Source organism: Exophiala xenobiotica (assembly GCF_000835505.1).
Source record: "Exophiala xenobiotica strain CBS 118157 unplaced genomic scaffold supercont1.7, whole genome shotgun sequence".
In the NCBI taxonomy this organism is placed as follows: domain Eukaryota; kingdom Fungi; phylum Ascomycota; class Eurotiomycetes; order Chaetothyriales; family Herpotrichiellaceae; genus Exophiala; species Exophiala xenobiotica.
This window is the reverse complement of record NW_013562488.1, coordinates 700,677-715,072: the sequence shown is the minus strand read 5'-3', so window position 1 is coordinate 715,072 and position 14,396 is coordinate 700,677. Positions and strand designations below refer to the sequence as shown.

General features: G+C 52.4%; 5 protein-coding genes across 6 annotated transcripts; 3 read left to right on the top strand and 2 right to left on the bottom strand.

Moving 5' to 3' along the window:
- Positions 1-263: 263 nt before the first annotated feature.
- PV05_10970 (uncharacterized protein) lies at positions 264-1,421 on the top strand (the record flags this gene model as incomplete). Its single annotated transcript, XM_013454407.1, has 3 exons — positions 264-528; positions 578-668; positions 716-1,421. 3 exons carry the CDS (start codon positions 264-266, stop codon positions 1,419-1,421), a joined length of 1,062 nt encoding a protein of 353 aa, XP_013309861.1.
- A 256-nt stretch (positions 1,422-1,677) lies between these two features.
- Positions 1,678-4,286, bottom strand: PV05_10969 (uncharacterized protein). The gene is made up of 2 exons (XM_013454406.1): positions 2,519-4,286; positions 1,678-2,433 (listed from the first exon to the last, which is right to left on the bottom strand). The coding sequence occupies exons 1-2, from the start codon at positions 3,900-3,902 to the stop codon at positions 2,108-2,110; spliced, it is 1,710 nt and encodes a 569-aa protein (XP_013309860.1). The 5' UTR covers positions 3,903-4,286; the 3' UTR covers positions 1,678-2,107.
- A 538-nt stretch (positions 4,287-4,824) lies between these two features.
- Positions 4,825-7,447, top strand: PV05_10968. 2 transcript variants are annotated; one of them, XM_013454405.1, is made up of 3 exons: positions 4,825-5,269; positions 5,335-5,662; positions 5,715-7,447. In XM_013454405.1, exons 1-3 carry the CDS (start codon positions 5,138-5,140, stop codon positions 6,014-6,016), a joined length of 762 nt encoding a protein of 253 aa, XP_013309859.1. In that variant the 5' UTR covers positions 4,825-5,137; the 3' UTR covers positions 6,017-7,447. The 2 variants fall into 2 exon arrangements, with proteins under 2 accessions (XP_013309859.1, XP_013309858.1); XM_013454404.1 differs by having other exon boundaries at positions 4,825-5,662.
- On the top strand, positions 7,434-11,358 carry PV05_10967 (uncharacterized protein). The gene is made up of 3 exons (XM_013454403.1): positions 7,434-10,718; positions 10,773-10,919; positions 10,975-11,358. The coding sequence occupies exons 1-3, from the start codon at positions 7,716-7,718 to the stop codon at positions 11,026-11,028; spliced, it is 3,204 nt and encodes a 1,067-aa protein (XP_013309857.1). The 5' UTR covers positions 7,434-7,715; the 3' UTR covers positions 11,029-11,358.
- Positions 11,359-11,659: 301 nt separating this feature from the next.
- On the bottom strand, positions 11,660-14,136 carry PV05_10966 (uncharacterized protein; the record flags this gene model as incomplete). Its single annotated transcript, XM_013454402.1, has 8 exons — positions 11,660-12,084; positions 12,263-12,490; positions 12,612-12,741; positions 12,848-12,959; positions 13,036-13,182; positions 13,269-13,508; positions 13,581-13,685; positions 13,761-14,136. 8 exons carry the CDS (start codon positions 14,134-14,136, stop codon positions 11,758-11,760), a joined length of 1,665 nt encoding a protein of 554 aa, XP_013309856.1. The 3' UTR covers positions 11,660-11,757.
- Between the last annotated feature and the right edge of the window lie 260 nt (positions 14,137-14,396).

Sequence of the window (14,396 nt, the reverse complement as noted above, 5' to 3'; positions counted from 1 at the left end):
TGAGCCGTGGTGGTATCGAGCCAGTGCGAGCCTCATTCTGGAGCAGGATAGGGTTGATCCTGGCTTGATAAGTCCAAAGGCCCTGATGCCCCACAACAAAGCGGAGATCGGCCGTGGTCCTTATCTTGCGTTGCCTATCAATGGCAACACCTTCAGGATGCTGGGGTATACTTCGGAGACGTGGCCCTTAAGAGGCCGCATACACACATAAAGAGGTAGGACCAGAAAAGCTGTCGCTACAGAAACCCTTGCCGAAAACAACCATGCCATCCGCAATCTTGAAAGAAGCAAAACCAGATGGTCCGCGAAGGGTACCATTGCGGGAAGCAGACCTCAAGAATGGGACTTATTCGGCCCCAGCGCTGCAGATGGCCCTTGAAGGTCTGCACCAAGATGGCATGGTCATCCTCAAGGATGTGGTGAACAGAGAGCATTGCGACATCTTGCACGAGCATATGAGTGCTGATCGAGATCGGATTCTCCGAGAACGCCACGCCGGTGCAAAGGTATACAATCAAGGAGTTAAGTGTATGTCGACCTGTACATACCTGATGAAAGAATGGCGCTGAGAACGCAGCCAATATTCTGCAGGCACCCCCTTTCACGAGGCCGGAGTTGCTATTCGATGACGTTCACTTCAACCCCTTCGTGGTCCAAGTGATGAATGCGTGAGTCTTCTTCGATGTCTCTCTGCTGAAGGCTAACGTGGAGTCAGTTATCTTGGAGCGAATCCCAAATGGATAATGTCGACAGGCAACAATGCGCTCGCAGGAACCGGTGGTCTTCGACAACCCGTACACAAGGACACCAGGTTCCGTCACCCAAAGTGTCCGTTCGTGATTGTTGCCAACACTGCACTGAATGACTTCACCCTTGAAAACGGTGCAACAGAATTCTGGCTTGGCTCCCATGCGTTTACCGATGAGCGTGACCAGACTACTGCCACACCAGAGACAGTGTTCGGTAAGCAGAAAGTTGGCACGCCTTCATGTCCGGTTCGCGAGGATGTTGTCGAGGCACGTCGGGCCATCCGGCCACCCGTAAGGGCAACAATGTCAAAGGGCGACGTGATGTTGCGAGACTTCCGATGTTGGCATGCAGGAATGCCTAATGCAACTGAGCAAGATCGCATCATGGTGGCACAGATATGGATGGTAAGAAGAACGTTGTGCTTGACTTCAATGATTGCTGACTTTGCCGAGGCGCCGTGGTACCCGAATTTTGTTACACGCCTAAACTTGCCTCTATCACAGGCCGAGTTCTTCCAGAGTCATGCCAACAAGTTGCCGATGGAGATCATGGCAAACTACGTGAGCGATGATGCTGTGGAGTTTGACCAACACCGGGACAATTTCTCTATGGAACCAAGTCACTATCTTGACTACTATGATACGGCCCCTGAGAATTATAGGTACGAGTGAGACGGAGAGTACTATGGTCTCATGGGTATATCGTGTAATTTGGCGCTATGGTGCCATTCGACGATAAACAGCAGCGAGGACGGTTTGTGTGGCAGGAGGGCCTCCTGTTCAATGCGGTGCTAGAACGTTATTCTGTACGTATTGGAACATTTGAGGTTGATGGATGCTGATGGTGAGGGAGGTGAGGGAATGGCGAGAGAAGTTCAAAGTGGCCCAACACAGGAATAAGAAGACACGATTTTTGTGTTATATCAGTTAATGTACATTGGTCGTCGACTATTATTTACAAAGCATTTGATAAAGTGGCTACCTCGCTCGAGCACCGCTCAAGAGCAAAGGGGCAAGGGTCCTCCCTCTGCCCGACGCCGTTATGCTACCCGCTCGAGCACCGCTCAACAGCAAGGTCCCTCCTTCTGCTCAACGCCGTGATGCTACCCGCCCGAGCAGCGCTCGAGAGCAACGCCCTCCCTCTGCCCGACGCGGCGAGGTAGTCGCGCATCGTGGTCATCCTGGTCGGGCATAAGACCTCTTGAAGAGGTCCAGTCCAGGTGGGGCCACGGTAGGGTCCTTGTCCCTAGAGGTTAAGTAAAACCATATCAATAACGCTCCTCTTATGCATGCTCCTGCCCAATGCGCAGTTGGAAGAGGACTGTTCCCACAGCATCTCAGTCTCCAGAGAACCCACCTCACACCTTCACACCAACATTCACTCCCTCGTCGTCGTCGGCGAATGCGAATTTCGAGTGCTTTCTGATACTCGCACCCTTGAAGTAGAAGACATAAGGAATCAAACAGCAAGCCAGAGCAATAAAGGCCAACAGCGTACTCGCCCAGCGGTCGTTCAAGGTATGGTACATCTGCTCGGTAAACAGCACGACGCTGGCACCCCAGAAACTCCGGATGCATGTCTTGGCCGCTAATGCGCTGGCGGCTTGGTGCTGGTACGTGTCGACGAGATAGTTGTTCGCCGAGTTATACAGGAAAATGAAGCCGAAGCCAACGGGGAAACCACCTGCAATCTATTGTCAGCACAAACAAATCCAGATATCTGGCCTCCCAAGAACTCGGCGTTCTTGGGATCGACGACTTTGACTTACCCATCATAGGACCCCAGTACGACATGTCCGGATATGAAGTCCAGGCAAAAATGAAAAGCCCGATTGGAATGAGCCAGCAACTGAACATCATAGGGATCAACCTCGCCTCGGCAGGCGGCTTGCCGTCCGGGTAGCGGGCACAAATGCTCAGATAGTGCTTGTTGACGAACGGCGCACACGCGGCCGAGAGCACCACACCCACCGCCAAGGGGATGAACATCAACCCGGTACTTCCCTCGGACCAGCCCTTCCCTTCGACATAGACGATGGGATACGCGACGAAGAACATGTACAACAGGCCATACAGCACCGACATGTAAAGACTGATCAGGAAGACAATGGGCTCCAAGAAGAGCAGCTGCAGAGGCCGGAGAAGGAAAATCTTCAACTGCTCGCCAAACGGACGTTTGTCGATGTCCTTTTCCGTCACGTACCTAGCGTCGCCGGTTTCTTTGCGGAGTTTCTTGGCCCGCTTGTCGAGGATCGCGGGGGCGTAGGTCTCGGGAACAGTGAGCGTGAGCAATGCCCATGACAGGCCGGCCAGGATCAGCTGGATCCAATAAAGCCATCTCCATCCCGCAGCGTCACCGAGGAATCCACCTGCAAGAGGACCGATGGCGGGGCCGATAAAGGGAGCGGCGCTGAACACGGCCATCGGCACGCCACGCTCCTCATTGCGCCAGAGATCGGCGAGCGTGCCGCCGACAAGGGTCATGGGCGCGGAAAACGCGATCCCGTCGATCAGTCGGCATACCAGGAGCGTGCCGATGTTTTGAGCCACGGCGCAGGGAATCTCGAAGATGACGGCCACGGCGATAGTAAGGATATAGACGGGTTTTCGGCCGAAGAGTTCGCTGGCGGGTGCGAATACCAAGGGTCCGACACCGAAGCCAACGACGAACATGGTGATTGTGAGCAGAGACACTTCGCGCGAGACATTGAAGGTCTCCGAGACGCCTTCGAGGTCGGCGGTGATGACGGCGCTGTTGAATGCCACGACGAAGCAGGTGAAGGCGACGACCATGGTGCACCACCATTTGTACGGCTTGGACCAGTTCTTGGGGTTCTCCGGGTCGTTCAGAGTGAAGGTGACTAGTTCGTGCTCTTCTTCGAGGCCGGTGACGCGGGAAATTGTTCGCTTGGGGATGATACCTTGGGCTGTTTCTTCCGTGTACTCGGCCATGTTGGCATCATCGCTGAGGATGTCATATGGCAGGTCCAGCACCTCGGCAGCATCTTGTGTAGGTCGTGTTTCGTAGCGTTCGAGGGTGCGGCGTGTGGACGCCCTGGTCAAACGTGTGTCTTGTTTCTCGAGGCTCTGGTGGGTGGGCATGTGCGTCATCGTGTCGCCAGCGCCAGAGGCGCCGGATGTTGGGGTCGTCATCGTGAATGAAAATGCAACAACCACTTCCCTAAATTGTTTTTGAGAGCTATAAAGGAAATAAAAGGCCGAGTCGGAAGGGGGCTAGGTGTCACAGGGGATGTGCTTTTTCAGCTGCTCAGAAAGCAGATTCCTTGTTGATGTGTGCACTGTGTATATGCAAGCGAAAAGGCCCAAGCTGCAACGACACCCGGGCGCAAGTGCTTTCCTTTATACCATGATGTAAAAATGAGGTCGGACTTCTCGCGGCCACCTGATAAGACCATGTTTGGCATATTTGGCTCATAAGCGAACCAACGCCCTTCGATAGAGTGACCCTGGCCATTTTAGCACTGCTAGTTACAGGCATGTGAATCTACTACTCCGTAGTTGGGAAAAGAATAACAGATTGATTCAACACTGAGCAATAAAATTTGCCTCATGGAAGCTTAGACAGCCACGGATTGCAGCAATTCGGGCGTGTCAAGGCGAGATAATGGCGAGACAAGTCTCCTTCGGAGGTTTCTCAACCAATGGGGGATCCTGTTGGCGTTTAAGAATGCACTGGTCTGTACATTTGAAGGAAAAGTCGGCACCGAAACCGATTGACGTTGATGGTCAAAGTGGAGGACTGGACTCCAGTAGAATGCCGGAACAGTTTCCGGGAGTGATGAAGGAGGCCGTGTGAGGTTCAATGAGCAAATGGTAAGATGCCGTAAGAGTACTGCGTAGGTGGATGGCGGGAAGAAGAGAGAAAAAAGGGTCGACCGAGAGAAGGCCGAAAAATGCCAAGACTAATTTTTCTTCAGTCTTACCAAAGAAGTAGGTTAGACGAGTCACGTGGACGGAGTTTTGTCGGAGGCCTCACACTCACCACGTGACTCGCCGGCCACGCGGCTGGAAAGGCTCACAAGAATCTCAATCCATGGACAATTCTTCGTCTACACAGTAACCGGTCAACAGAATTCTCTCATCTGCCTAAGATTTTGAGGATCTCTTGTGGCTGAAGGATGAAGTCATCTCACATGGCTTGACGACTAGTCTGATAGTCTGATAGTCATCCCGCTGCTGCCCGAAACGACGCGCCCCGTCTTACCTTGTGCGACATGAGCATGACTAAGCCATCAGGCACATGATACGGCGAGATGGATGCAGCTAAGTGTAGATGCTTCCTCGTTCTGCCTCGTATCTTCCTACCACAGTAGGCCATCATTCTTGTCCTCGTTTTCTGATCGATCACATTCTGCAAAGAGTCCAACATGGCAGATTACTACAACCCCAGCGGATATCCTCCTCCTCCTCGGACAGGTAGTGGTCAGAACTCGTATCCGCCGCCGCCGAGACCACAGCAATACGAGGGCAGTCATGGCTACAGCTCTCCAGCACCGCAGGTACGAATCTTTTTGCCGGGTACTCTCTTTTCTTCCTTGTGGGTTGCGACTGATACGCCCTGTAGAGTTCATATGGCTATCGCCCACCGCGAGAAGACCAGTACAACTACTCCCCGCGTTCATCCGGAATGCAGGTAGGCCAATATGCTGGCACCGAATACGAGCACGGTCGGCAGCGTCGCAATTCCGGCCCGTATGCTGCCAGCCAGTATCGTGGAACTGAAGCATCTTACTATGCGCCTCCTTCAGAATATGACGATCGCCCGGGTTCGAGAGGTTCGCGGGGTTCGCGAAGAGAAAGAGAGGGATCCAGAGGAAGAGGCGAGAAACACGGAAATCACGATGGCGCGAAGGAATTAGGTGCAACACTTGCCGGTGGCGCCATTGGTGGCTGTAAGTAGTGCTTCAGCGAAGGTGGTCCTGTTCAGTGCTGATACAAACCTAGGGGCTGGCCACGAGCTTGGTCATAGCAATCCTCTTGTGACGGTCGCCACGGCTATTGCCGGTGCTTATGCCGGACATAAATTGGAGGACAAACATGAGAAGGATAAGGCAAAGAAGCGGGAACGACGAGCAAGCCAGGGCGGAGGATATGATGACTATCGTGAAGGCCGACGCAGTCGCAGCCGCAGTCGCAGCCGCAGCATAACCCAAAGACTTAGGAGATCCCTCAGCAGGAAGAGAAGCAGCAGCGAGAGCAGCAGCGATAGCGATAGTAGCAGGCGCCGACGACACCACCGCCATTGAGCGGGCTCTCCCACTGGCGGTTGTTTCGAACGACATTGATGACCCGTTTTTCCCTTTCCGGCTCCCATTCTGTTTCATAAATTATTGTTTTTGCAATATATATTTCAATCTCAGCTGGTGCTTGCATGCTCTTGTATCATTATATTCTCGGAGAGATCTTTCTCCATTCGTGGGCCTCAAGACGACGTTAGAGGTGTGGGCATGCCAGGTCTGGAGGTCCTCAGTTCTGGTTGTGACGAGCTGTGCCGAAATGTCAGCGCACAATGGGATAACGTCGACGATTAAGCATCTCCAGCAGAATCTCCGCTTTGCTCAGAACTTTGTTGTTATGCAAGGCTCTCGCTCAGGCAAACGGGATGCTGTAGATGTTATGGCACGAGCTTCGTCCAAAGAATGAGTGAAGCCTAGATCTCTGAGGGACAACTGCGGAGCTATTAAAGGCCGAAACGGGCTTCGGCGCTTGTTCTCGAATTCTTCGGCCAAATGTCACAAACCCAGGGATAGATGGACGACCACTCAGAAGGTGCGTGGTCAGCACAAGCCCACCAGATCGACCATTATCGGTTGGTTGTCCAGGACGAGCAGGACCACACCGCCTCATCCGGCACGGCCGTCCGAACACTAAGGTTGATCCGTGCCCTGCGAGTGCCCTGCAGCCAAAAAGTCATCCTTATCATGGCGATATCGATAGTAGTGGCGGAATCTTTTTTTTTCTGAGCTGCTGTCTAGGCGACAAAAACATACCTGCCCCTCCTTTCCCACATTCCCCATGGATATGTGTATGGTGAAGCAAAAGCCTCTTTCCCTGCCACTGTTGAAGACGCTTGAGGAGGGCCGATGCTGGCAGACTGGATCAATTGAAAACGAAGGAGGAAAGGAGGCGAAGTACATAATGGCTGATAACGGTGCATGTCGATTTAGATCTGACGTGGTAGGCATGCCGAAGTAGCCTGTAGCATCAACGGTTCTCCCGCCCATCCCGCATATTGAGTGTTACAGAATGACCGGGGGGTCGGGTAATCGCCCAGGTCTTGGTTGACCCAAGGCTGGTGACGGTGACATGGATGGATCCTACGGAACCATCAAGAGGGAGATAGAAGGAAGATGATGATCGATTATTGAAAACTCACACGCTGAATCTCCAGGCTCTTCCAGACAACAGCACAAGAAAAGATCGGCAGCCCAATTCCGGTGACATTTTGATTGGTAAAGGGCGAGAACCAGAGCGTTGCAGCCATAGAGATGATGGGGATTTGACAAGAAAGGTCTGGTTGACTGGGTTGAAACCGTTCCTTGGGCGTGCCTGGGTTGGGTTCGGCGGCGAGAGCGAGGATGGTCCAGCGGTCAGCCTGAGAGTCGAAACGATGAGACGCTAAGGGAAAAATTTTTGGGGCCTTTCAAATTTAATAAAATTCGCCTTCGCCCTTTGCATCGACTTGTCTCTTTTCTTTCACACTCATCTCTTCTCTCTTACCATCCTCCTCCTCCTTTGCATTGTCTCTATCTACAGAGCCTTTGCACCGTCTTTTTTCTCTGTTCTAATAGACGCCGCTAGAGCGAGATTTGCGTGTGAGCGCAGTCCGTGGGCAACACCTTTCCCATAGACCGCTGTTTTCAGCTTCTCCTGAAAAATTCACAACCACCCCAATCCAATCCGATTTAATACTCCTACCAACCGCCAAAACCGATCTTCCACGAAATGCCAGCGGTCGACGCCATGACTTCTACACCAGTTTCCTCCGCAAAGGAGACCAAGTCCTCCATCCACACCCTCGAGCAGATGATGCAAAATCTGTCTGTCTCAAAAACTCAGGATGAGATCAACTCGGCCGCCAACAACCTTGCCATCCTCATGAACGGCCCCATCGAGGAGCACGCAATGCCCTTGAAGGCTGTTGAGACCTTTAAAAAGCAGCTTGCGAATAAAAAAGATGCGGCTGTCAGAGAGCGAGCCGTCGATGGCATCAAAGCCATTGCCGCTCACTCGACAATTTCTCCAGCCGTCGAGCCATACCTGATTTCCCTCCTCCCGCTCACTCTTGCTGCCGTGGGCGACAAGATGACTTCTGTCAAGAACGCTGCGCAGGCCGCATCTCAAGCCATCGTCCGAGCCATCAACCCCAACGCCGTCAAGGCAGCTCTTCCTCACATCCGAAACTCCATCATCACCGCCCAGAAATGGCCCGAGAAGATGAACGGCCTCGACTGCATCGAAACCCTGGTTGAAACTGCGCCCACTCAATTGTCCTTCCTCGTTCCTACTCTTATCCCCATTGTTTCCGAGTCGATGTGGGACACCAAGCCCGAAGTCAAGAAGAAGGCTTATGGCACAATGGAGAAGATTTGCAAATTGATCGAAAACAAGGATATCGAGAAATTTATCCCTGAGCTGATCAAGTGTGTTGCTAAGCCTGAGAACGTCCCCGAGACTATTCACTTGCTCGGTGCTACCACTTTCGTCACCGACGTCCATGAGCCAACTCTGGCCATCATGGTTCCTCTACTTGAGCGTGGTCTGGCCGAGCGCGAGACTGCCATCAAGCGAAAGGCTGCCGTGATTGTCGACAACATGTGTAAATTGGTCGAGGATCCTCAGATTGTCGCAGCTTTCCTGCCAAAACTGATGCCTGCTCTTACCAAGAACTACGAGAACATGGCCGATCCTGAGGCCCGTGAGAAGACCAAGCAGGGTCTTGACACCCTCAAGCGTGTTGGTGCTGTCAAGGAGGACGGCAGCTTCCCCAAAGTCTCTACTGCCGGTGAGGTCTCCACTGTTGTGGGCATACTAAAGTCCATTTTGGAGCCAAAGCACAAGGATGCTTTGAAATCCGAGGCAGTCATTGAGTACGTTGCGGCTATTGCTGGTCAGTTGATCGATGAGAAGGTCGTCGACGCTCCTGACTGGGTTTCCAACACTCAGGAATACCTTAAGACCATTGTTGGCGAGCAAGACGCGTCAGCGATTGCTGACCAGCTTAGAAAGAAGGCCTCTCCAGGTGCCGAGGAAGAAGCCGAGGGCGAACCTGATGATGAAGAGGGCGAGGACCTCTGCAACTGCCAGTTTAACTTGGCCTACGGTGCTAAGATTCTCCTCAACCAGACTCATCTTCGCCTGAAGCGCGGTCAGCGCTACGGTCTTCTGGGCCCCAATGGTTCCGGCAAATCTACACTCATGCGTGCCATCAACAACGAGCAGGTTGAGGGCTTTCCCAAGAAGGATGAAGTCAAGACTGTGTTCGTCGAGCACGATCTTGATGCTGCCGACACCGAACTTACCGTCATTGGCTGGACCATGATGAAGTTGGAGCAGGTCGGCATTACCACATCACGAGAAGAGATTGAAAAGCAGCTTCTCGAGTTCGGCTTCCTCGAATCCCAATACGATGGCCCCATCACCTCTCTTTCTGGTGGCTGGAAGATGAAGCTTGCCCTTGCCCGTGCCGTGTTCGAATCGCCCGACATCCTGCTCCTCGACGAGCCTACCAATCACTTGGACGTCAAGAACGTGAAGTGGCTCGAGGATTACCTGATCAACTCTCCTTGCACATCCATCATCGTCTCTCACGACTCCAAATTCTTGAACAACGTCATTCAACACGTTATCCATTACGAGCGCTTCAAGCTCCGACGGTACCGTGGTAACCTGACCGAGTTTGCCAAGCGAGTCCCAGCTGCTCGATCCTACTTCGAGCTTGGAGCCTCCGAGATGGAGTTCAAGTTCCCCGAGCCAGGTTTCCTTGAAGGTGTTAAGACCAAGGCCAAGGCCATTGTCCGTGTCAACAAGATGTCCTTCCAATACCCAGGTACCGACAAGCCTCAAATCTCCGATATCACCTTCCAGGTTTCTCTTGGCTCTCGTATTGCCGTCATTGGTCCCAACGGTGCCGGTAAATCGACTCTCGTCAACGTCCTCACTGGTGAATTGATCCCTACCTCTGGTGAAGTCTACCAGCACGAGAACATCCGTATCGCCTACATCAAGCAACACGCTTTTGCTCACATCGATAACCACTTGGACAAGACTCCATCCGAATACATCCAATGGCGTTTCCAGACTGGTGAAGATCGTGAGACCATGGATCGCGCCAACAAGATCGTCACCGAGGATGATGAGAAAGCCATGGACAAGATCTACAAGATTGAAGGCTCCCAGCGACGTGTCATTGGCATTCACGCCCGAAGAAAGTTCAAGAACTCGTACGAATACGAGTGTTCGTTCGCTCTCGGTGAGAACGTTGGCCAGAAGAACGAGAAGTGGATCCCTATGATGACTGCCGACAACGCCTGGATTCCTCGTTCTGAGATCATGGCTTCCCATCAGAAGATGGTTGCCGATGTCGATCAGAAGGAGGCCCTCGCCAGCGGTCAATTCCGACCCCTGGTTCGACGTGAAATCGAGCAACACGGTGCCAACTTCGGTCTGGATGCCGAACTCATTTCCCACTCCCGCATGCGTGGGTTGTCGGGTGGTCAACGTGTCAAGGTCGTGCTTGCTGCTTGCACATGGCAACGTCCTCACTTGATCGTCCTTGACGAGCCTACCAACTATCTTGACCGTGACTCCCTTGGTGCCCTGTCCAAGGCTCTCAAGTCTTTCGAGGGTGGTGTCGTCATCATCTCTCACAACGCTGAGTTCACCGAGAGCTTGACCAACGAAGTGTGGTCGGTCGTGAACGGAAAGATGACTCCTTCTGGACACAACGTAAGTGTTACTGTTCCCTCCGCTTGTGAGCTCTGTACTGATATGACTTTATAGTGGGTCCAAGGACAAGGTGCTGGTCCTCGATTGACCGACAAGGGTGACGACGAAGAGGACAAGTTCGACGCCATGGGCAACAAGATTGAAGGCAACAAGAAGGCTAAGAAGTTGACTTCATCTGAGTTGAGAAAGAAGAAGAAGGACGTATGTATTCCCTCTGTCTCGAAGCTCACACTGTAGATACTGACAATTCTTACAGCGAATGGCCCGACGCAAGCGTGGCGAGGAAGTCTTCACCGATGAGGACGAGTAGACGACTCGCAGCATCTGACGATTAGCACGACTTTGCCCATTCTTTTCGACTGCATACGAGGAGACTGGCGCTTATTGCATACCACCTATGAATGCCAGACATTGTCACGGATTTTCGAGTTAATGAACATTCATGGTGAATTCAGTCCGGAGTTTGGGGTTCCAAAACGCAATGCGGTGCCTTGTTGTTCATATCGAAGCGGTACCTCGTCTCGCCTTTTGAGATGGTGAGGTGAGCCTCCGTTTTTTTGCGGAAAGGATAGACCAGGCCTATGAGAGATAGATCATAGAATGTTATCAATGATCATGGACAGTTTAAGAGTTGAAGACATTCCCGTTTTGTTTCCTTAGTAGCTGATCCCTGCATTTAGCCAGAGTCCTTGTTGCGAACCACTCGTTGGCTTGGTTACCTGGGGTCCCTCCTGTCATACAGAGGGCACAGAGGTAGCTTGAACCATTCATCACCACGAACGTTCACACTTTAGAGCCCAAGACTACCGCTGTCGGCGCATCAGAGTGTCCTTAGGGTCAGTGACAGCGAAGTAGGAGCCTGCCTCAGGAAAGTTGCAAGCACAATGCGTTTTGGTACTCGTACGTACTACTGTATATTAGTACTGTACCTGCACGATGACCACTGTACTAGTACTAGTAGTACACTTTGCAGAGAGCCTGTGAGTGCCGTGCCGTGCGTGCCTCGACGCTCGCCAGCAACTACTACTCGTAGTGGTATTCATAGTTTAGTACCCGGCGAGGCCGGCAATTTCTTCCTTCCCAGGCCTGAGAAGGACTTGAACGTGAAGCGATTTCTCTTGCCGTCGTTCCAGACTCGGCCGACCTTTCCGATCTGCTCCTCTGTGGTGGACGAGAGCTGCATGAGTGTCTCCTTGTCGCCTTCGTTTTCGTTTTCGTTTTCGTTTGCCGTTGCCGTTACAGTTGCGACGAATCTATGTCCCATTTTACTAGGACTAGTACTAGGACTTGTACTACTATACTTCAGACGGCCGACGATGTATGCTTCTCGGGGTGTGTTGTCGCGGTTGAATTCGACTGTGTATGTCTGGGAGGCGAGCGGATTAGTGTTAGGGGCCTGGAACGGTGGAAGGTAAAGAAAGGGCAGTGGAGTGGAGTTGTCAAGAAGAGCGAAACTAAGTTAGGCCTGGAAGCGCAAAGACATTGGAGTGTGCGAGCAGAGCGAAATTGCTTAACCCTAAGGTTCTTGGACAGCAAGCACTCACCTCAATCACCGCATCTTGCTCACCCTCGACCTTGACATCGACTGGCGGGACAGGAACGTCGGTGAGTCTATCCGGCAAAGGCGCCTTGTCCGGGTAAGCAGCGCCGCCTCGACGGCGCATGGTCGAGAGACATATGACATGCTGGTACGTTACCCAGCCGCCGTTTGCGAGGATCAGGCCGTTTCGCCCTTTCCCTTGCCGGAGTTGCCGCGTCATCTCTGTGATGGCCTGTGGTAGAAATTTCGTCAGATATGTTCTTTGTACCACAGTAATGTAACGCCCGTTGCCAGCAGGGCCAAAAAGAGTGGGTGTTCGAATCTCCGTGCCGGTGAGCTGCAGACAGACATACATGCATCGAGTAGTTGTTGCCCGCTCCACCGAAGCTGGTCAGGCCACCGAGGAGAGTCAGAGGTTTGGGCCCGCCATTTATGGGCAGATTGAGATGTGTGGCTGCAAGTTTGGGTACGATGGGGAAGCACCTACAACCCAGGTCAAGAAATAATGGTTAGCTTGTACTGTACTTTCGGCAGGCTGGTTTGCAGGAGCGTGACCACTCTTGCACGGCTGTGGTGGGTTCGGACTTACGAGTAAAAGTCATACAGGTCGATCTCCTCCTTGTCGAGACCGGACACCTGCAACCCGGCGTCAAGAGATCGCTCAATGGCTGGACTTGAATAGTAATTAGGTCGTTCCCAGACTGACGAGCGAGATAAGTGTTAGCAAAGCAAACCATACTTCACACATATATTCTGGGAGCGATGCAGGAGTCTCACAATTGTCAGCGTCCTGTGTGCCAGCGCCGCCAAGGGCATAGATCCATTTTGTCTTCGGTATGCCCAGTTGTTCAGCGTATATCGTTGAGGTCAGGATACATGCTGCGGCTAGGTTGACGGTGTTGAAGGCGTTCATCAGGAGCGGATCTAGCATCAACGGCGATCAGCACTGTATGCAGCATTCACCAAAAGCGCCCGGGGGCGAGAATAGGATCGTAAAGTACTATCCGTACACGGTAAACAAATCATTCTGTTGCGCTTAGTGACCGTGGCAATTTCTTCTTTCGTCTTCGTCGGTTTCCCATAGTTCCATGCATACACCTGTTTCTCGGCCACCTTGGCGAAGTCGGCATATAGCTGTGCGGACTCGTCGGTATTGTCGGATAATGTCTGACCACGATGGGCTCGAAAGCCGTTCTCGTAGAGCGGGTATATCTGGATCGGGTCGGTGATACCTTGGACTTGACCGAGATCTGGTTCAATGCATTTGTCAATAAAGACTTCCTGACATAGCCCGAAAGCTTTTGGAGAGGGGTTTGTCTCACGCGTGCCACGATCTCTGCCAGTGGCTTTGAAGACTTGTGTCAGATTCTCTTTGGTCTGGGTCCAGCTGGGTGGTGGAAGCTGTTTCGCCGCAGCACATGCCGTCACTAACGTAAGCATCGCATCGAGTTAGCCAGCCCCAAGCTTGAATGATCAAGACCGCTGGCAAGTACTGTACTCACATGATGCTAGAGCCTCTCCGCCCGTTAGGATAGCGACTTTCGTTTGTCCTTTGGATATTCTTCTTGCTGCCTCGTCGAGGAGCTTGGCTGGCTTGTTCCCACCATGGTCGGTGTAGAGCTTGTGTCGTGGATTGACGCCTAGTTTGCGGGCAATATCCCCCGGTAAATCATCATATGGCCAAGTCCAGGTCTTGACGACGTCGAGACTGTCGATGGCCGCTTGGAATAATTTCTGCTTCTCTCCATCGAGACCGGTATCTTCGAGAGCTTTCGCAATGGACTCAGTGATTAGTTGTAATGGCTCAAATGCGCTTTCGATCGACGTTGATCGATTGACAATGTCGCCTACACCGACAATGATGGGTATCTCGGCCATGGACGGATATGCTCTGGGACTGTCTGCTGTTGTCGCTGATGTGAACATGAACAAGGGCCTTCGAAACGAGGGCGTCTAGCAGATTGTGAAGTTGAGGATATTCAATCACTGCCGGACCTCATTATTCTCCTCATACAGCGAGTCAACAAATACACGCCCGTTGATTGGATATTTCTCTCAACAGCCGAAGTTGTGAATTGCTGACACGTACGTGATACCGTAAGCCGAGGTTGAAGTTGCTATTGTACTGTACGAGGCCC

What these genes read in the sequence shown, in the direction of transcription:
- PV05_10969 (XM_013454406.1), bottom strand. Translation starts at nt 3,902, where the DNA reads ATGACGACCCCAACATCCGGCGCCTCTGGCGCTGGCGACACGATGACG. An exon ending in GTACTGGGGTCCTATGATGG is followed by an intron (nt 2,434 to 2,518) that starts GTAAGTCAAAGT and finishes AATAGATTGCAG; the next exon opens with GTGGTTTCCCCGTTGGCTTC.
- PV05_10968 (XM_013454405.1), top strand. Translation starts at nt 5,138, where the DNA reads ATGGCAGATTACTACAACCCCAGCGGATATCCTCCTCCTCCTCGGACA. An exon ending in ACAGCTCTCCAGCACCGCAG is followed by an intron (nt 5,270 to 5,334) that starts GTACGAATCTTT and finishes TACGCCCTGTAG; the next exon opens with AGTTCATATGGCTATCGCCC. An exon ending in CGGTGGCGCCATTGGTGGCT is followed by an intron (nt 5,663 to 5,714) that starts GTAAGTAGTGCT and finishes ATACAAACCTAG; the next exon opens with GGGCTGGCCACGAGCTTGGT.
- PV05_10967 (XM_013454403.1), top strand. Translation starts at nt 7,716, where the DNA reads ATGCCAGCGGTCGACGCCATGACTTCTACACCAGTTTCCTCCGCAAAG. An exon ending in TGACTCCTTCTGGACACAAC is followed by an intron (nt 10,719 to 10,772) that starts GTAAGTGTTACT and finishes ATGACTTTATAG; the next exon opens with TGGGTCCAAGGACAAGGTGC. An exon ending in TGAGAAAGAAGAAGAAGGAC is followed by an intron (nt 10,920 to 10,974) that starts GTATGTATTCCC and finishes CAATTCTTACAG; the next exon opens with CGAATGGCCCGACGCAAGCG.